This window comes from Lissotriton helveticus, chromosome 2_1 (assembly GCF_964261635.1).
Source record: "Lissotriton helveticus chromosome 2_1, aLisHel1.1, whole genome shotgun sequence".
NCBI lineage: Eukaryota > Metazoa > Chordata > Amphibia > Caudata > Salamandridae > Lissotriton > Lissotriton helveticus.
The window spans coordinates 1130797606-1130819949 of record NC_136059.1 but is presented as its reverse complement, the minus strand read 5'-3'; the positions used below and the strand labels follow the sequence as shown (position 1 = coordinate 1130819949).

At 43.6% G+C, this 22344-nt stretch overlaps 1 protein-coding gene across 1 annotated transcript in view; it reads left to right on the top strand.

The window, feature by feature from the left end:
• ADAMTSL1 (ADAMTS like 1) overlaps positions 1–22344 on the top strand; it is a 677686-nt gene that overhangs the window by 471532 nt on the left and 183810 nt on the right. Inside the window, exons 17-18 of the mRNA XM_078677817.1 lie at positions 12036–12215; positions 15130–15283. Coding sequence (XP_078533943.1) covers positions 12036–12215; positions 15130–15283 — 334 coding nt within the window. The remainder of the gene's footprint in view (positions 1–12035; positions 12216–15129; positions 15284–22344) is intronic.

Sequence of the window (22344 nt, the reverse complement as noted above, 5' to 3'; positions counted from 1 at the left end):
AGGAGTTTCCTCCTGCGAGGTCTGGCGGATATTACCTTTCACCCACTCCAGACGTCTTTGGAGTATTATGGGAAAAAAGGGGTCTGAGTGAAAAAGCACGACTGAGTTACTCTAAATGTCTTACGTTAGTTTTATCGCCCATCCAAACACGTTGGGCGCCATGTAGTGTAGTTCCTATTATCCCAATAGGCTCTGCGCATTGGAATAATACCTTCAATAGTATAGGCCTAGACCAGACGTTAACTAGGTCTTCTATTGTCGATATTAGACTTAAAGTTTTGGGTTTGCCAGCTAGCTCAGAGTTCACTAGAAACTTTCTCGAATAGGCAAGGAGGAGTTGAACCTCCCTGGATAGACAAGAAGGGATTTAGTTTCTGACAACCATAGAACATGACAACTTTGCTCTCCCCTAATCAAGAGTGTATCTCTAGAGTCGTGTGAAAACAAAAGACGACTTATTTTACTCAGTCAGTACGTGCATTCTTAGTCTCACCAGATTGTAGAGAAAAGGAAGAGACGGGCGTGTTCAATAAAAGATGTTATTTATTGATCAGTCTCTTTTCTCATACAAGAGAAATGGATCGATATTATTGCAATACTTATGGTTAAGTAAAGTGCATACATTAAAAGCAGAAGTATAAAATAATACTGTAAAAACATTGATATGGTTTCTAAGCCATATGATGGTTTAAAATGGATAAAATAGATACATACACATATACATTTGACTAATCGTACTCAACTGGTGTTTCTAACTACGCCTACCCCAGATGTACCTGACCTAAGCCTAATACGTGGGCGGGAGTAGAAAGTAGCAGTTTAAGTTAAGTTTGTTTTGCCAAGTGACTGACTCAAGAATTCTCTGTGAGGGGTTATTCAGTTCTGTACCTGGAGTCTAGGATGAATGAGGGATGGTATCTCTCGTCTCTGGTCTCGATATTCCAGGCTGCCTGCGAGGGCTACCCGGAAGCGCCGGAGCTGGATTTCTCGGCAGGAGAAAGCAGCGTCTCGTTCTCAGCGCGTCAGGAAGGCGGGGCTGCGCCAGCGGGGTCTGCTCTGCTCTGGGCTTCGGCAAGTCTGGCTGCTCCGATCTCGTCACCACCGCGTGTGTTTGCATAGGGCAATATCGGTAATATTTATACCTTTAAGGTGCCGAGATTGACGTAAGGATGGACATAGATACGTCAATAAGGATGTCATACGACCTGGTCGTTACCACATTCTTTTGCTGAAGTTCTCGGTGAAATCAAAACAATGGCCGCAGGGTTTTTCCCAGGTCTGTCATAGGTTTGATTTGTTTTGAGAACTCCGTATGCCTTATCAGGGGCTGGAGGAATATCGCTTGTCTAATTAGATGGCAAGCGTTATGACCTAATCAGATAACACGTTCCCATCCTTAGGCCACTTGTAACAAAACAACAGTCGAGTAGACAATTAAGATCAAACACCCTTTCCCTTGCAAACGTTCCAAGAATCAGGAAGTCCAGAACAGGCGGCCGCCTGTTCTCGTACAATGCCCCCAGACTATGGAATGCCCTTCCTCTCTCCCTGAGGCAAGAACACAATCACCTCAGGTTCAGGAAACAACTAAAGACTCTACTCTTCCCATGAGCCCTCCATCCTGTCTCCTCACCCCACAGGACAGTGGTCACTAGCGCTGGGATGCCCTAGGGTAGCTATGCGCTCTATAAAACCCAAAATCAAATCAAATCAAATCAAATCTGTGCCGTAGTGTGGCTTAATCAGATAACGGTTCCTGCATCATGGGGGCTTTCTGCATCACGGGATGGCTGCTAGTTAACTTGTTAACCAGAATAGGGTCAGGAATAGGGGGATCGATACAGAACCTATAGGAATACATCACAGCAGAAGTAGAAGGCAAAGGAGTCTGAGGCAAAGCTGGTAGAAAAGCTGGCGACCCTAGAGCGGGTTGCGCAGGAGGAGGTAAAACCATCTGTGGAGTACCAGGTGGCTGAGCAACAGCAGGAGGTTGAACAACAAAGGGTGGAACAACCGGGGGTAATAGAGGTGCAGTAGCACCCTGCACATAAGGAGGTGGCAATCTCAGTAAGTGAGAGATCAAAGGATCTTTTTCAAGATCTTCAATCGCTTTCGGAGGAGGAGACAGCAAGGCAACATTTATCTATGGCCATACAACGCTGCCTATCTAGAACTTCACTCGCTCGCTCCTCTCCATCATTCCTATACTGCCTAGCAGCTTGTAGTACTGACATTATCTTTCCTATCTCTCTTAGCTTGTTTAATTTCTTTCTGTTTGGCTTCCTTTCGCCAAAGGCGGAAAGAGTCAAACATTGCCGGCCGGGCTTTCTTCTTAAATAACGCAACTTCCAGATTATCTAAAATATTTGATTCGAAACTACCATGTTGGGGCCATCGTAAGACAACATCTTTTCTAGTATAGCGGATCCATACTTCGTTATAAGTAATAGGACCCGCTCCGTGTTTTGAATAGAGCTCATAAGTCGGAGTTCCACCCGGAGGTATCGGACACGAATTCTCTAGTCGGGAATCCTTGTTGCAACCACAACTAAACCATTTTCTAAGTTTGCTAAGACCAGGCATCTTATAGCTCACTAATCTAGCTTCCAACTTCAAGGGGTTATCGACTATCGATACTCTCGCAAATATACGAGCCCCTCGGCTTCGATTACTGCAGTGACCGAATCAACCCAATACCAAGAACCAAACAAAGATCGTGGGAGCGACCCACTTATACTTAACCAAAATATCTGTCACGCCACCAGAAGACCGTCTATCTTCTCGCTCTACAAAGGATCTATCGAGGGTCCAAGACAGGGCGACAGTCAGGGCAGCAGTCCTTCGTAGACGTCGGAAAGCGGGAAGCCTCGCAGAAAACACCTTCGGTCCACGTCGACATGCAGGGGTCGATGAAGTGGCGGCCTTCCTCCAGAATTTCCTCACGTGGCTCCTCACGATCCTCGGGCTTGGACCAGTACCGCTGAAGTCACCCCACATTGGGCGCCAACTGAAGAACCGGGTCTTTTTCAGAACCGGCGGTGCCAGGGACACACCCGATGTCTTCGGATTCACCTGTCTTGGCAAACAGAGACACGGAATACTTCTAGGTGGCGTCAGAGATCAAATTTATTAGCTGCAGCTAGTAACAGTGAACCAAGCAAAACAACACGGTGTACAACTCCGGAACCTGCTCAATTTGTGTAGAGCAAGACATCTTCTTTTATGCAAAGTTTCAACCCATTACGAATGCACACCCATTGCGGCAAATTCTGACCAAAAGAAACACATTTCTATACATTATCACATTCCAAAAAGCTCACTTTACATTGTACCAACCCCACAATTTAATTATTAGGACTGTCCCAAAATCGATTACCAAAAGCCGGACAAACCCATAATTGAAAGCACTACCCATGTAATGAAAAGACATAAAGGAAAGAGCAATTCAGATGTAGAGTAGGATAAGATATGGGCAAGAAACTAAAGGCTAACGATATCCTGAACAATGATTGGATTTCCAGATTACTATCAGCTAACGAAACTAGTTTCGTGGAAGGGTCAATTTCAGGTGAAGGGGTCAGCATCTTGCAGTTCACTCGCAAGTCGAAAAGGCCCACGTGAAATCGTACATGAACAACGAGGCCCATGCAACTTCGTTCGTTCGTTCGTTTACTACTACGGCCTACGTGAGGGCAACACAAAATGGCGTCTCGGACAACGCAAAACAAAATGGCGTCCGGTCCCAAAAACTCAAGGAACCTCAACCATGTACATGTTCCATCAGTTTTTACCAAGTTTATTTTATTCAGTGTGAGTTAGGCCTAAATGGCCCGCTGAAATAGTCTGCCGAACCATCAACAATTTTCATCTGTGCACAGCAAGTGAAGTAATTGTTAGGAAAAACTGTCTCTGTGAAATAGGTCCGAGAAGCAGAAGAGGACAAGCCCTCAGCTGTTTGTTTTGGTTCTCCCAGAGAACTATCATGTGCTAATAAAACGTCCATCACTGATTGAGCCACCACGATTTGCAGCCACACCATTCAATGAAAGATGTCGTAGACCTCCTACCTGTCTTAATTATTATTGTTGTTGTCTCCCATACACTAAGCTTCATTTTTGTGATTTATTTATTTATTTACTTTTTCTCTGTAAAGGAGGAAGTTGTGTTGTATATTAGTTCTTCATGTAACATGGCTGACTATCCTTCCTTTGTGTCCTTACCTCCTCAGCCTCCCAGAATACCTGTCAGTGTTCTAACTTATACTAGAGGGTTCCACTCTTGTCAGTTGATGGTCTGGTCGGCTGGCAAGGTGTGCGCTCAGCTGTGTCTACAATAAACTTTCATGTAACTAACTAGAAGCGTCTTGAGACTTATTTACAACATTTTCTATGTCTCTTCTCTCTCTCTCTCAATCGCCTTCTCTTTCTTTGTTTCCATCTCACTGTCTTGCTCCTTCTAGCCGTTTTCAGCTACGCCTCCCTCTGATCCTCTTAACTCTCTTTTTTCTTCTGTCCTTTGCTCTCTCTCTTTCTCTGTTCCTCTCTCATACTCCTACTCCCTCAATACCTCGTCTAGCTCTCTTCCTTCCTCTGGTTGTCTCTCTTGCCCCCTCTCTCGGCGGTTCCCCTTCTTCCTTCCTCTATTTTTCACTTTCACTTTTTCTCTCTTTTTTTCCTCCTTATCTCTCCCTCTCTTCCTCCTTATATCGCCCTCTTTCTCCTTTTCACTCTCTCTCTTTTCTTCCCTCTCTGCTTAAGCATAGGGAAGGGGAGGCCCGGTTGGTTATCTGCCTTTCCTCGCGGAACCCGTATCAGGCGTTTAACACTCAGATTTGCTTTATCTACAATAGTTTATAAACCTTTTACTGGGAGTTGAACATGCATTTCACGTTCGCCATTTTGTGGTTCCGTGTTTTAAATACTAACAATCTTTCAAATGGGAATTCCTCCCTGACCCTGGAAAGATCTGGGCTTAAGTGATTTTACTACAAAGGTTCAAGAATTAAAGTTTTCATCTCCTCGTAAAATACCATTTGGCTAAAAAAAGGGACCTGCCATTTGGACAGATTTAAAAGTCTTCCCTTTCTTGGCAAATCTGTTTATTGCTGTCAAACTTTATAGCTCTCAAAATGATAAAGAAGAAGCCCTATAAATAAAGCTGCGTTTGTTTAATGTCCAGAGTCTCTGGGACACCGCCAGCACGATGATTTATCTTGGTTACAGTCATCTTTTCAGCTCAGCGCCCCTATTACGAGCCAGGTCAAGCGTGGCAAGAAATAGTGTGATCAAGAATTGGCACAAAGCACACTGGCAGCTTGTGCATGGAGAAGGCTATATTTATACGTGCAGATATATTCATGGGTATTCTTTTAGTTGTATCAGTGCCAACCTCTTAATGCCAACTCAAGTAAATCTGATATTGACCTTTGGCTACTTTCCTATGAATTGTTTTGGAGTGTCAAGCATTTGTATAGCACTTCATACCCCTGACACAGCCTCAAAGCACTTCCGAGTGGTCGAGTAGGAGGCTATTCTGTGTGCTGTGCGTGCCCTGTAATGTGGGGTGTTTATAGCGGGGGCCTTATCGAAGGCGCTCTAACATTCTTTGTGAGGTTCAAAGTGTTGTTCCAAAAGTGTGGCGGTAAACTAATGGCCGCTCTTCAGTGTGGCGGGAAATCGAGAGATCAGAGGTGTAACGCACCCCTTGGAGTTCCTTCGGCGCCCGGAAGTGGGGGGGGGGGGCTTTAGGGGACCCCCACCCCTTCACAGGGCCCCATTCTGTGCAAGGTCAATGAATATCTATGAGACGTGAAAGACTCAGGGGCCCTCATCACTTTCTGCAGGGGGACCCAAATATTTTTTAAGGCACTGGAGAGATCTCAGAGGGATACAGCGTCAGTTGAGGATTCTTGCCACCTCCGAGTGAGATTCTAATCTGTTTCTTACCCTGTCCGTAGGCTGCTGCAACAGTTTGCCCATTTTATTCAGAGCCAGGAATATTCAAATATAAGGACTTTCTGTACAGTAAATGCTGTAATTAAACAACCAGCATTGAATGTAAATAGATGACAATGGCAGCAAAGCCTGCTCTAAATACTGCTCTAGCGGAGTGCACCACAGCCTTACTTCTTTAGCATTATAGCCTACTGCCAATGTCTTCAGAGGTCTGTTATAGGTCCTCTTTCCGAGGTATAGGCCTCTGCTGCAGGCGAGGGACTATAACATGGAAGATGGCCTTTATCAACTGGAATAGCTTGTTTGAGAACTGCTATTAAGCTATTAGGACATGCCAGCTAAGAAAGGTAGGAGAGTCAAGCATTGGAATGTTGGAGCAGAGGCATAGTCCAGCAATGAGACCCATAGTAGAATGTTCAGGACAGGACAGCCAACCAGAATGCTTCCTTTTTGGGCAGTAACTATTGTTGTAGGCCCACTCCTGATGAAATATGTAGCTGCCAGCTTCCTCTCCCTGTGGCATGCCCTGTCCTAGTTGCATCAGGTATGACCCCATGTCTTGGTTGGGACTTCCCCGCCCATCCACTGTCAGCTTGCATTAGGTCTACTGCAGTGTAATTTAGACTATCTCTGGGCGCATATGTAACCAGGGAAGTCAACCTTTTTTTAAGAGCAAATCTTTTGCAAGCAAAATACTTCTCCCTGACCTCAAGGTTTTCTTCAGAAGTACTCTTTCAATGACTCCAACCAAATGTGAGTCCTCCAAATCATCTTAGAATGCGTACCACTTCACATTCTCTTTAGGAAACACCCCAGGTCATTGGACCAGATGTGTATGAATCCTTTTTTTTTTCTTTTTTCTCTTTTTTTTCACATTTTTCCATTCCATAATTCATTTCTCTGGTACAAAAATGTAACTATTAAAATCAAATTATTATCTGACTAAAGACTCCTTAACCATACATCACAATATTTTCATACATTCCTATTCAATGATGTGATCCTTTCTCAATTCTTTGTACTGCCTATCTACATTTTTACTTTCTTTCTTTATAACATTTCCTATATTCTCCAGTGATCATGATTTTTCATAGTCTAGTTATTAAAAACATGTGGGGCCTCGTTTGGATGTCGGTCGGAAAGCCTCCTACCGCAGGTCAGAGATTTTTTTGACCGACATCCAAGGTTTAAACTCTGACCATCTTATACAAAGAGGGCGGTTGAAGTTTAAAGCGGCTGGTCAAACCGACTGGCTTCCGACGGGCTCAAGGAGCCCGTCCGGCAGTCGTAAGCCGCACATAGTCTCTTACGGACGGCGTTTCCGTCCTCGGGATTATGATGTTGGTTTCCAAAAGGCTTTCCATCATGGAAAGTCTGTTGGAAAGTGACTTTGGGGGCGCTGCTTCCCTCTGCGGGCTCCGGTTGTTGGCCTGGGGGGTACCCCACTGTAATCCCTACACCGTGTGGCAGGCACTGTGAGGTTTTTTCACTCACGGTGCCTGCCAAACGGTGTAGGGATTTACAGCAACTCACATTTCTCTATGGGAGTTTGAGCTGTGGCCGGTTTCTGACCACCGCACAAGCTCCCATAGGGAAATGGGAGTTTGCGACAGCACCATGGGGCCGTATGATCTCGGGCAGAAAGCCTATGACCGACAGTTGGATTCCCCTAGACCGTGTCGGCACCCATCCGCCCGACTCAGTCGGAATCCAATCCGCCTGACCAATTACTATGTTTGCAGTCAGAAGGGAAACCGTTCTGACATTCGGAATTGGTTCTGACCGGCTCTAGGAGAATCCTAGTCTATCAGAGCTGATTTGTACAGGTCTACGAACAGCGTTTCCGACTGACCAATTACCATGTTGGATTCTGACAGCCTTTCTGACTCCATCTGTTCGACACAAAAAGGCTGTCGAAAACAAACTTTGGGGGCTCCTAGTCGGTCAGCCATTCATCCTGAAGCCTCCAGTTAGGGGCCGCGGGGGTGCCCAAGGAACCTCCCTTTAAAACCATGCACCTTGTGGCAGGCACCTTGGGGTGCCCGAGACAGGGTGCAAGGTTTTCCGCTAACACCCATTTTCCCCATAGGAGCCAGTGTCATCAGTCGGAACACGGGCTCCCATAGGAGTCAATGAGAGATCGACCAAACGTTTTTCGGAGACATCGTAATCGGTCACGCAGAACCGGTGAGCGTGAATCAGTCGGATTCTGAATCCAAGACGGTATCAGGCGGAACCTTTCCACCCAACATCGTAATTTATGCCCTATGTACAGTCACATCGTAATTGCGGTTTTGAGCTGCCGACCAGAGATCTGTGGGCTGCGGACCCGCACAGATGTCACCAACATCATAATCAGGCCTGTTGTCTTTATGTTTCGGCTTTGTTGATTCTTTCTCAACACTTTATCTCAGGATGAAGCATATTTGATATAACAGTTGTCACTTACTGTGAGAGGACACTATTACTATAAACACAGATATAGCAATCTGTGTATTTCTCAAACAATTTAAATCTTCAAATCATATTACATTGTGCCATATTATATGATCAAAATCGTTATGTAGGGATATATGACGGTACCACGCGTACTTTTACAACGCGTACCGTTACAACGCTACTTTTACCACGCAAGTCGTTACAACGACTTGCGTGGAGGGGCGCTGGATAGTAAATTTTTTAATTTACTATTCCAACTCCAGTCCCCGTGGACTCTAGGGAAAGGAGTTGGATAGTAAATTAATATATTTACTATCCTGGATATTTACTATCCTGGAGCGCCCCCCAGCGCAAGTCGTTGTATCGACTTGCGTGGTAAAAGTAGCGTGGTAACGGTACCGCGTTGTAAAAAATGCGTGGTTACCGTTGTATACCGTTATGTAGTAGATCATAAATACTGTTTTCCATTTATTAGAAAGAGAGGTAGTGATTTAAGATATGCCATGCAAAAATAATCTCACTTTTCCTCTTCTCTATAAATAGGAAGGCACACTCCATTAATTAGACATAATCATTGTGTTCTAAAATTAATAACGTCCGAAATGGGGGATTGCTAGATATTTGGCATTCACATTCAAAGGTAACAAAAATTATATATTATGGGCCCTATTTACATGAAACTAACGCAACAGGGTGCCAAAAGTCATTTTGATGCGCCGCGCTGCATTCATTTCAAAGCACAGGGATGCAACATATTTAGAACAATATGTTGCATCTCTGTGCTTTTCCCTGCACTAGCGCACAAACTGCTGCTATGCACCGTCAGAGGCACCCTTGCATCATGGTGCAAGGATGCCTGCCTCATGAGGAGATTGTTTTTGTGAAGGAAGGGGCACCTTCCTGCAAAAAAACAATCAATTGAGGTGATTTCCTCTTCCAATGCATGTTGTAGAATGCAGCACGCATTGAAAGAGGAAAGAAACAGGGAGGAATTAAAACATTTCTCTTCGTTGCGCCTCACTATACCACCCCTGGGGTGGCATTGCATTCTTGCTCATTTCCAGATTTATGATTGCTCGTAAATTTGGAAATGCATCAGTGGTCAGGGGTGTTGCGTGGGAACACCCACAGCAACACCTATGTCACGCCCCTAACACGCAAAGTGTTGCGTGAAAAAGGGCGATATTAACAAGCATACGTAAAGCCACGCAGGGTGGCTTTAAGTGTGCTTGTCAATATCACGCAGCAGCTTACGCCACAGGTGCGTCACGCAACGTGGTGCACCAGCTGTGCAAGGGGCTTTTAAATAAGCCCCTATGTATGTGTTGTTTGTGTATGTCTGAAAGCCCATTTCTAATTTCCTTTTTACAAGCTAATTGTGATGCATCTAATCGCCTGTAATACAGAAATAAAATAGCCTAAGTTATAACAGTTGAGTTTTGATGTCAGAACGCCTGCTGCTAGAACTAGCACCCAGAATGAAAGGCAGGTCAGTGAACATAATTAAAACTGTGGTATAAGCGAGGAAAACAACCGCCTTATCTTTCTTCTGATATGTTTGTTTTTTCCAACAAAAACAAAGCGACCAAGACAAAGCAGATGTTTATTTTGCTACACACCTTTAATTAGTATAGGAAAGATAGAATCTATCCATTTTCAACACAATCTGAGCCACTGCATTTTTTTAATCTGATGTGCAAGAAAATGATCCTAATATCTTTTGGAAAAAATGCTTACTGTTTTTTGGTGTGTTTAATTTCATAGTATATATTTTGCTTTTATTCTTTGTGTCTACAATAAACATGAACGAGCTAGACGCTATAATACACTAATTTACAATGGAATGGCAGAGCGCGGTGTTAAGCTAAAATTGCTAATGCTGCACTCCGCTATTCTGAAAACGCAGGAATGCGTCATATTTACTATGATATGGTGCACCCCTTCGTTTTCCCTAGCGCTGGCTCTGAACTCAGCTGCCCACTGAGAACGCAAGCATCCTTGCACCATAGTGCAAGGGTGCCCGCGTTGAGGGAATGATTGTTTATGTGCAGGAAGGTGTGCTTTCCTGCACATAAACAATCACTGATGGTGATTTGTAACTCCTAAGTGTGCTGCATTGTGCAGCACACCAAGAAGTTGCAAATCGTCATTTTTGTAATGATTGTCTATGTGCAGAAGGGACACCTTCCTGCACATAAACAACCATTCATGGCGATGGTCTGTTTCTATGTGTGCTGCACAATGCAGCACACATAGAAACAGCAAAAACCAGGAGAAATTAATAATTTCTCCTCATTTCGCTATGTTAAGACCAGGTTATTTTTGGTCTTAACGTTGATGCTGCCCATATTTACGCCACCCTTGTAAATAGGGAGCAGTGTCAAAATCAGTGGGTGTTGCTGCAGAACGCCCACCACAACACCCGTTGCCCACCCCTTTCATGCTAAGTGTAGCATGAAAGGGGGCCTTATTTACAAGGCAGTGTTAAGTCATGTTAAGTGGCTTAATGCCGCCTTGTAAATAAGGCAAAGGGTTTATCGCCACACAAACATCATAAAAGTGACTTTCCTGTGGCAATAAATTCTTGTAAATATGCCCCTATGAATTTAATTGTTTTGCAAGAAGGATGATGATCTTTTAAAGGAACTCGGCCTTTGTTCCTCTGTATGGTCATGGTACTTTTTGGTGACTTGCAATATCAATATAATGTACAGCACAGGATACTTTTCCAATATACATACAAGATCACAGCTTACACTATGGTCTATCATCAAGTCCAAAGAAAAAGGATCTCCCGTTTTCTTAAATTGAAATCACCTGCTAATTACTCAAAAACATTCTAAAGATCAAATGCTTTCTGTCCTTAGAAGGTATAATAAAGAACAGATAAACTCAATGAATGACAGGCATTGATTTAATTGTAATCAAGCTCAATTTTAAGTGTCAGCATACTTATTTTTTCTGATAACTTCAATCTATCCTGGGCCATTACAAAAATCTATTTTGTAGTTCTAAGCTTCAGAGTGACTTCAACGAGAAATGAGATCTCTCATCATTCAGTTTAGTGTTTTACCTTGACTTTTGTTTCCTCGATAACAAGTTTGGGAGTCTGTTGCTCAAGCTATTTACATGCATTTTCAATGTGTCACTGATGTCACCAATGCTGTATTCCTTTTCCTGTTGTCTGGCACACGCTGAACCAGTGTTATCTTACTGTATCTCACTGACCATACTAACTAAGTGTATTAAGTATATAAAATGATAGTCTTTACTTGGTGGTAAAGTGATATTTCTTTCACTTCTGAATTTTTACATACACTTTATATTAATAGAATACATGAAATGCAAATTTTGTGATGAAATAGTGTAATCACTGGATTTTTTCTCTCTGTGTATGAATCCATTTTGATAGACTATTGACCAGTGAAGATCACATAAGGAACCGTAGTCAGATCAAAGATTTATGAGAAGCACTGTAGCATGAATGAGCACCATGTGGTGGTGTTCATGTAAACCTGGAACAAGCAGTACTTGCTTCTTAACATATGTGGAGCATATTCTAGTGATGGATTCCATTTGAGCTGTGTTTGGGGAGCATTTTTAAAGGATTTACCCATTCTCTCCTGTGTCTCTTTACCTAAGTGTTCGCAAACATGTGGAGGTGGAATTCGAAGAAGGGATGTTCTTTGCAAACAACGCCTGGCTGACGGAAGCTTCCTTGAGCTGCCAAAGATCTTCTGTTCTTCTTTGATGCCCATCTCTCAAGAGCAGTGCAAGAAGACAGACTGCCCAGCAGAGTGGCAGTTTTCTGATTGGTCACAGGTATATTCTATGTATGCATTACTGTTTTATTGCCAACTTTTTGGGGAAGTGTTAAACAGATATTAGAAGGTTGTTTTGCATAAGTGTGCAAGGATGTCGTTTATTAGATGTCTGGAGAGATCATTAGCAAGGTGTCTTACCTTTTGAGAAGGGACCCCATAATTCTCTTACACCTTTATCACCTGAACATTTACCCACTCTAAGTTGAGTACTCACCCGCTCACACAGGAGAGGGTCTTTCCAGTTCAGGATGTTTTATAGAGGACCCATCTATCTTCTAGTGCCATTCTATTTGCCTTCCATACAGGATGGGGCTGAGTTGACGGTCATGATAAACTTCTATATAGGTACATCTTCTAAATGAGCCCTTTGGTTTCATAAGGCCCATAATTTGGTAGGTAAACTGCAATAAATATAGACCAGAAAACCAGATATGGCACTAGACCTGGTTCAGGGAGCCAATTTTATTGTATCCAGTGCTGCTATTGGCCTGTGATAGAATGCTAACTTGCATTTTACTTTGCATTCTGCAGCTGATCTTCAGTTAGGAGTCAATGACTTCCCCTTTTACTTCATTTGTGCCTAAAAAAAGCATGGTCTAGGAAGGTAGTGACCATTCACCCTTGAAGGAATCATAGATGTACAGTTGTTCCTTATGATGTGCTTATTTGAATGGTATACTGCACCCAGATCTACATTTCAGATTACTGGCTTTTACACATGCACTGGAAGCCAGTTAGAAGTCCCTCAACAGAGACAGAGTGTGCTCTAGTTTTACCATTTAACTTCCCGTGCCCCATGAGCCAAATGGCCACAAACCAGTTCATTGTCTGCCCTCTGAATTTTAAGTCCACAATCACCATCCAGTCTCCCTATCTATCTTTTTGTACATTGCAGAGGCATCAACCCTTATATCACAGTCCTTCTGCCTCCTGGGAGGCCACCTCATCCTTGTATCGGACCTTAAGGGCCACCAAACCTAACAATTGGGATTCAGTGCACTCTGACTTTAACAAGTGCTTCCCAGACTCAGAGAATAAACGAATATTTTTTATATTTTTCCTTGTTTCTAAGTCATTAATGACAAGGGTCACCTTATTTGGGTAGTGCCTCCCAATGTACTAACACAGCGATCCCGAACAGAAAATATAATCAGTAGTGTCCGTGTGCTGGAGAAATGTCCTTGCACATCAGGACCATTGATTATTTGTTTCACAGAAACAAAGCTCCTCTTTAGGGGGTTCTTTCTGAGAAACCAAATTATCATTCTGTGTACTATGACAATGGCAGCACTTTTGTCATAAATGCTCCAGAATAATGGTGGGGAGCTTAAACTATGGCGGTCTGTGTGCCTTGGGATAGATTAAACCAACCAACTGGATGGAGGAACACTTGGAGGTTAGAACACATGGGCCCTGATTCCAGGCTTTTCAGTATTTATTGCACCTCACAAATAAAGATACCCCAGGCTCCTTTATTTATCGGGTGTGGTAAATAGCCCCTATTCCAGGTTTTTGGTGAAATAACATGTGGATTTAGGTGCTTAAACCACCAAAATCCGCATGGTGCTGTAAACACGTACACTTTTCCAATGTGGAATTTCGAAAGGCTTGACCTGTCGAAATTTAATGAAGGGTGGGGTATTTAACGCTACCAGTAATTAGTGGGTGCCTTAAATAGCACCCAACTCGGAATTCTAACCCCGGTTGGAAATCATCGACCCACTCATTATCAGGGCCATGGAGGCTACGTAAACACTGTAACTCATGATCCTTCAAAAGTTTGATTACATTATAATGGAGTTTTAGCTACTGCAGTTTGCGAGTGAAAACAAAAACTTTCCTGAATTATAGTTTGACTTTGGGCTTGGATTGTGGGCGTAAGAGGGCAGTAATTTTTTCTGTTTTTGGATCGCAACAGAAAGAGGCTCTGGTAATGGGCTTTGAATCACACATATGTGTGGAAAAGTTCCCTAGTAGAACTGGTGTGCAAATTCTGGGCTCATTATCTTGTATTGACTGGGTTTTGGTGACTGAGATCAGAGATTTCCCCACAAGCACACACACAAATCCCTGCACCAAACTTCATTACTTATAATGAGGGCCTCAGAATGACATACACCTCACACAGAAGTTGGTAATCACCTCCTGGCTGCAACAGCGGCCTAGCTCCAAATTCACCTTATGGTGCTGAAGATCTTCTCCTTGTATCTTTAATATTTACAGTAGAGGTGTGGAGCATAGATTCTGAAAGGCCCTATTCATGCCAGCTTTTTAGAATCACCCCATGACTTACTTTTAGATTATTTTAACGTAAATGTATTTTATGATGTTATCCTCAAATCTAGAATCGATTCAGCTCGGTGGACCTACACTGGTCACCTTTGATTTACATGAACGTGAATCCTGACTAACTTAACGACAATGGGACATATTTACAAGCCCATTGAGCCACTGGTGTGTCACTTTTTGTGATGCACCGGTGGCGCATTGTGGTGCTCCATATTTACAAGGACACGTAAAGCCACCCTGCGTAGCTTTTCGTGACCTTGTAAATACGGCCCCTTTTCACGCAGCACTGTGTGTGAAATGGGCGTTCCATAGGTGTTGCTGTGATTCTGCTACATTCCCTGATTTACAACGTTTCGTAACCCTGTAAATGCGTCAGAATCCTACACGTCCCCAGGGGCGTTGAAATTGTTTTACTTTGAAAGCTCTGGTAGTGAATTTGAAGCCTTCTGCCTCTCTGCAGTGACGTGCATTTCTAAGGTTAAGGGCAAGTATACCCAAATGTCTCTAGCTCGTCTGTAAAGTGGAAGCAAGCTAAGCACCTGGAGCTTGCCCCAGCATGTGTGCCATCTGCACAATAGACTTTACAAGACAACCAATCTGATGTCACCTTTTTTTCCTCCTAGTGCTCTGCAAGCTGTGGAAATGGAACACAGATACAAAATGCATATTGTAGGCAGATGTTGAAAACAGGTGAACACACTGTGCTCAATTCCTCAGCATGCCCAGACCCACCTCTCCCTTCCATGATAAGGCCCTGCGAGCTTCCGCCATGTGCAAGTAAGTGGTTTACGTTTATGTGTTCCATTGTGTTGTTCCATCCACCATTGTCTTCTGTTTCCTTTTGAAGGCTCTGCTTTATGGTGGGTTTCCACATACACTACCGGAGGCTCTTTTTACTTCAGGGCCTTTTCACATTGTTATCTGTCAACGCTTTTCCTCCATTTGCTTACTACGCTTATTTCAGACCAACTGATGTCAGCTGTGCACACATTCGCAGCAGGAGAGATGGGTAAAATCATAATTTTACTGACAAAACTTTATGAAATTGTATGAAAATTACATAAACTTGAAATGTTCTTGCTGGTATCTTGCATACAAATTGATTGCAAGGGCATGATACACATTCAAAAGTCAGCCAAGATATCAGTAGAAAACTGGTTTGAGGAGAAAGTGCTTCTCATCTGTGGTTAAAACTGTTCCCTGAGACATATTCTTCTCGAGCCAGTCTTCCATGGGAAGAATTATGCAAATTAAGTATCATGAAAATGAGCAAGATTTTGTCCGCCTAAAAAAACATTCCCCTGGGCTTAGTCAACAGCCAAGACAAAATTCCTCCGTATACATTTTTCTGGGCTTCTTTCTATTAGAGGGTGCAACAATGGCTTATTGATTTTTTTAAATTGTTCTTTATTGAGTTATTGAGTTTAACACAAAATGCAAATACTGTGGTTGCCAGGAAATCCTCAGATTCATATCCGTTTCTTACAAAAAGAAATAAGAACTACCACATAATAAAACGAACTAGAAGAATGCCTCCCCCGGTAACAGACCACTCATCATGCCCACACTGCCAATAATGAGCCCAATGTGCATCACATAATACAGACTGCACATTAGACTTCATTATAAAAACTGTGTACCATATGTAGTCCTGTTCCCAGACAATGTGAAAGAAATTGGCCTACGGTTTATACATCTAGGACAAATGTGAACAACTCCAATATTGTAATTTTTATTGCATTTTTATAGCGCTTACTACCCCTGACAAGGCATCAAAGCGCTTTTCAGCAAGTAGCACTCTACTCCAGAAACAAAAAGGATTAGTGGTGAATTAGTATAAGGAGATATGTAATTAATTAGAGCGGTGGCCATATGAGTTTGTTGTTTGGATTGAATAAAGATAGTGGAGGGATATCAGAGGGAAGGATTTGTATTTACATAGCGCTTGCTACCCCTGATGAGGTGAGAAGTGCTTTTCGGCACGCATAACGCTAACCTGGAACCCAAACAGGATTAGTGAAGAATTAGTATAGGGAATTATGAAATAAATTTGAGCTGTGGGCATGTGAGTCTGGTAGTCGGATTGAAAAGGATAGTCTAAGGAAGAGTCTAGAAATTGTTTATTTGGATATCATAGCTGTAGGTGGAGGTTTGAGATGAGTAAAAGGGAGGTGGAGGGGGTAGTCAGAGGGAAGCGTTTAGAAAGGCTTTTTTGGGAGATCCGAAGAGTAAAAGAGGTTTGAGATAATGCAAGGAGGGAAGAGTCTTGAAAGGGTTATTTTGGGATCATGGTATGGTAGCAGAATGGGGTTTGGGGTGAGTCAGAGAGTGGAGGTATGGGATATATATTGAGAGAGGTATGGGGTGAGAAAATAGGGTAGTGCATTGGAGAGTAGTTGAAAGAAATTTGGGCTGAGTGAGAGAGTGAACGTTGAGGATATATTGAGGGAGGTATAGGGTGAGTTATAGGGTAGTGCATTGGAGATGCTTAATCAGAAGTAAACTAATAAATATAAAGATACATAAGTCCATGAAAGGTATATATGTATAAGGAATGTAATACATATCGATTTAATTTGTATTTACTAAACTCAGACATTCAAGTGTTGCTGTACTTCAAGCTATTTTTTTAAACAATTTAAATCTATTTTTTGGGTATACATCTAGGTGAATATCAATGGGGATAAATAGGTCTGATGTACATAATTTACGTGCGTAAATTTAAATCTGACATTCCCAGAGACCGTATGTGCATATTTAGAATGTTCTCCCACACTCCATCTTCAAGTTCCAGACTTAATGCACCCACCCACACTTGGGACACCTGTGTCATATCAACATAAAAAGCAGGGGATAATGCAGGATGTAGGAGTGTCACCACATGTGCAGCTCCGAAGGTGAGGATGTGCAATGGCACAATGAATGTTGAAGGCTCCCAACCCCCAGAAGACCAAGTAGCTCTTGTTGCTAACACTAGAGGTGCATATGCTATAAACTGACCTACAGCAAATCTGTTTTCCCGCAGATATTCTGAAATCACCTCAGAGTTCCCCCAGAGAACAAATCACCCACCTCCTCCACTCCAGCATCACTTCAAATCTGCCTGACATATTGTCTAGATAGACTATTTGACATATTGAATTGTTAAAAATAATAAGCACAGCTTATATGAATCACACACCTTTTAAGAAATACTAAAGTAGCTGGGTGAGGAATTAGTTGAATTAAAATAATGTTTGGTCCTGATCCGAAAGTCCTACTTAATCAACATGATTCACTTTAAGCGCTTTGTTTTCTACAGACTGATACAATGATCATGACCTGGAGCATCTGTTGTCCCAGTGGTTAGATCATGTGTCATAACTAGGTGAGTGACAAGTAGAAGGCATCGCAGTCAGGCTGGTCACCTCTTGTGAAATATCAGATGATTTAGGATATTAATACATTTACTGAATTGCACTTTTCATTCTTATGTCCATAACCGCTCGATACTGTGAAAAAGATTAGTTAGTGTCAGCTAATTGACAGGTGAAGTTTTTTTTTCTTTTTTTTTTTCCTTTAATTGTGGACTAGAGGGGTGTACAGATTTTAATGGTTCCTCCACTTCCACTTTGTTGTAGGTTTTCCCCATTTTCCAGTCACTTTCTCTTGTCCCTCCCACATTTACAACAGAAACTGATGTTTACGAGTGTTGAGATCTCCACAGAAAAAATCAGAAATGCAGAGATGAGGTTTCTACCCATAGGTTAGTGAATAGTATTTTGTACTAGGTGAGTAATTTCAGCAGCGGTCCATCTTTTATGGTTGAGAGATCACGCCCCCCACCTTTTTCCAGGCAAGAAGAGTGTCTGTCAGGCTGAACAAAGGTCAGCCTGGCAGACACTCTTTTTGTTCAGGTCAGGGGTCAGGCATGAGCTAAACGTGCACTAAATGCACAGGCTGCCTGAGTGGAACTTTGCCAGGCTGAGGAATTCACAGCCTTGTGGACGTGACCTCTTCAGTATATCAAAAGTGCCTTGTGGTCCTCCCCCTAGTGATGGAGAGGAGCAGCACCGATTGCCTCAGACCTGGGTACTTTAGTTTTAAGCCCTGTAGTGCCCATGGCTCAGTGTCAATCAGTTACAACTTGTCACAGAGTGGGGTGGGGTCAGTAGTCTCACTGACACCATTCCACTCTGTGACGAGATTAGGAGTGCTTCCTTTCCTCATTGGCTGCTTTTAGGTGAGCCAATGAGGGAAGGCAGCAACACTTTTGGGAGCTCCATTGCTTAGGACTGCTGCCTTCCCGCATTGGCAGACCTAAGGGTAGCCAATGAGTGAAGGCAGCAGTCCGAATCATCCTGGGACCTCTGGGGCTTCCCTGTTGGAGAGCGGTTGCTTGAGGTAAGTTTTATGTGGTTTTTATGGTTTGGTGCTTGCATGTATCTAGATGTATGTGTATTTGTTAGTGAGTGCTGTGAATGGATGTGTGTGTGTGTGAATGAGGTTTATGTGTGCGCGTGTGCCCCCCTCCTACCCTCTCCCTGGTAAAATTAATGGCTGCCACTGAGTATTACTACTATAGTAATACTCTATGTACTACAAAATACTGTTGGTGAATAGAACCCACTGTTTGTGAATCATCCCTTGAGGCACACAAATCTGGTTTCCAAAAAAGAAAAAGAATTATTTGGATTAAGTTCTTTCCTTACATTTTTAAGATAGCGAATTTAGGGTTCCTTCCATTCATACTTTTCTGCTTTATCCCTGATATTTAGTTTTCACAGAGCTGAATGCACTTAGGGCCCGATTACGAGGCCAGCGGTTTGGCGGCAAGACTGCCCCGCTGCTGCACCGCCAAACTCGTGTTTTTAGCCACTGGCGTGCTGTTTCTTTGGCGTTCTGACAGCAGTGTCTTTAAAATAGGCACTGCAATGGGAACGTCAAAAATTTCCAGCACGGCATAGACTGTGAAGTCCATGCCATGCTGGAAATGGGGGTGCATACACACACGGATGCACATGTTGTGCCCCCATGGGGCATCTACACGAAGTGAAGCACAAGGGGGCCGTGTAGGGTCCCCTTTCTTTCTCCACTGCCACTGTTTTCATGGAGGAAAGACCTCCATGAAATCAGTGGCGGTGAGGAACGTCGTAATATGCTTGGTGGGACCGTGGCTGTCCTGCCAAGCATATTACTGCTCAAGCCCGCTGCGCCACCGCCACTGAACTGCACGTCCCTGGCGGAGTCGCTGGTTCCAAGGCAGCATGACCGCCAAGGTTGCAATGTGGTGGTCAAAAGATTGCCACCGCTGCCCCACCACAAGTCTGGCAGGGCAAGGATCGCCAGAGTCGTAATTAGGCCCTAAGTATCTGTTTGATAAACATGTGCATTCTCATCCAGTGCTCATGCATTGTGTTGAGATACTTACGATGATGCTCTAATAGAGCACCAAAGCCGGGACACCAAAGTATTCATTGTGCGCACATTGACAGGTTGGTGTTTTTATTTGGGACGAAATTGCAAGAGTTTTTTGATTCAAAAACAAATTATGTGGAATAATGCAGCACTTTCCATGGCACTATTTCAATAGTTTGTCATTCAAACACGCATTAATACTGTGAGGGCAAAGGTTTTGTCTCATTAGCACCAATTTAACACCTAAACACCGCTGTCAGCAACTCAAAGGTCCCCAATTTAAGGGTCTTCCACGATTCTTCTACCTGTTAGTCACATTTGATCTATTTGAGCCAGAAATATTTTTGTTGAAATCTGCAAGTTATGCAGCAGATAGTGAACGATGTGGCCTATGGGGTATATTCATACCACAGCCACAGTATTGCATAATTCCAGTAGTCCAGCCTATCATTCTCTAGATCGCAACTATTTGCAGGAGAGTACAGTCATGACAGTCAAGATACCCAGTGGTGGCTGCCTCGGAGCGGGGAGGGATAGGGGGGTGGTAATGGATAAACAAGCATTGAAAATGCAATAGGTCTCGCAATAGAAGAGTTTGACCTTTTTCGTTTTGCAAATGGATGAGTGGCGTTGCGTGGATGAGTGGCGTTGCGGAGGATGAGTGGCGTGTGTGAGTGGCGTTGCATGTGTGAGTGGCGTTGCGTGTGTGAGTGCCGTTGCGTGTGTGAGTGGCGTTGCATGGATGAGTGGTGGATGTGGTGGTGGATGCGGTGGTGAAGTGGTGGTGGATGTGGTGGATGTGGTGGTGGATGTGGCGTTGGATGTCATGGTGGATGTGGTGGTGGATGTGGTGGTGGATGTGGTGGTGGATGTGATGGTGGATGTGATGGTGGATGTGGTGGTGATGGATGCGGTGGATGTGGTGGTGGTGGATGCGGTGGATGTGGTGGTGGTGGATGTGGTGGATGCGGCGGTGGTGGTGGATGGGGTGGTGGTGGTAGTGGTGGATGGGGTGGTGGTTGTAGTGGATGTGGTGGTGGATGTAGTGGTGGTGGGTGTGGTGGTGGTGGGTGTGGTGGTGGTGGTGAATGCGGTGGTGGTGGATGTGGTGGTGGTGGATGTGGTGGTGGTGGATGTGGTGGTGGTGGATGTGGAGGTGATGGTGGATGTGTTGGTGAAAGCACAAGGAGGCAATAAGGCCTCAAAGGGTGCCTGGCATAACACCCTCTTCCCCTATTTCCACCCCCAAAAAGATTCCGCTGACCACATAAACCCATTACTGACGTGCCAAAGTCTAACCCAGTATAAGTATACCCTACGTGGTTTTCAAACAGTTGGTGTGCAGGGGTATAGAAGCTGAAATTAAGAACAGAAGAGGACTGGGATGGATAAGCAAGGTCGGAGGTCAAACATGCCATCTCAAATTCTTTCAGGGTGGGGGCAAGGAACGCACGGCAGGAAGTGTCGGCCTGTGTCAAAGCAGCAGCCAGCTGGGAGATGAGCACGTGCCTTTTGGGGGTGGGCTGTTGCAGAGAGTGCTCACGTGACCTTCCTCAACACAAACAATGCGCATTCAAACCCTCCAGGGGAGGGGTGGGCGTACTTGGACCAGGAGGTTAATTGCGGCTGGCAAGTGGCACGCTATTTTAATACAATATGGAGTTTTGTGCAACGTGTGAGTTTGGGCTGCGGGGGACTGTGGGAGTAGGCAGCAAAAATGCTTGTTAGTATGGAGTGCTAAAAGGTAATATGCGAGAAAGTTATTTCAAAAGTATTGTGTGTGTGAAGGAAGATTGTATGGGTGAATGGCAGAGTATGGATAAGGAAGAGTGGGGGGCAAAAGATATAAGAGCAGCAACTTGTTGATAGTAAAGTTATGGAAGGCAAAAGGAATGTGAGCATATTTGTAGAGGCGAACTAAATTGTTTTTGTGTGTTGTCGTGTTATTTAACAGAAATAACTAACAATTGTAGCATTGTAATAACATATAAAAACAAGTAAACAATAATGAGAAGTAGTAGAAATACAAAAGTTGCAGTACAGCTCCAAATTGTTATATTAAAATGGATGCTGTATTAGGTAGCGACAGGGAGGGAGAGAAGAAGATAGTAGCAGTTGCGTAAGAGTAAGGTAGTATTGTGTGCAAATGGTATGATGTATTATAAAAAAACAATAAGGGCTTAATGGAGAAAGGGAGGGTTAAGAGCACGAAAGATGGCACGCAAATAGTAGTGGCATGTAGCTAAAGCAGAAGGGACTCAAGAAAAAGGGAGGTAGGGAGGGAGAAAGCAGGAAGTGCAGTATGGTAAAGTGTTAGTTTGTGTTAAAGCAAATAGTAGCAGATGCACTGAAGGCGCCTTGCAGTCTGTATTTTTTTTTTTTTTGCAAGTAAATGGTCCGGTATTTAATTAAAATAAAAGAAGGGACTTGTAGGACACAGG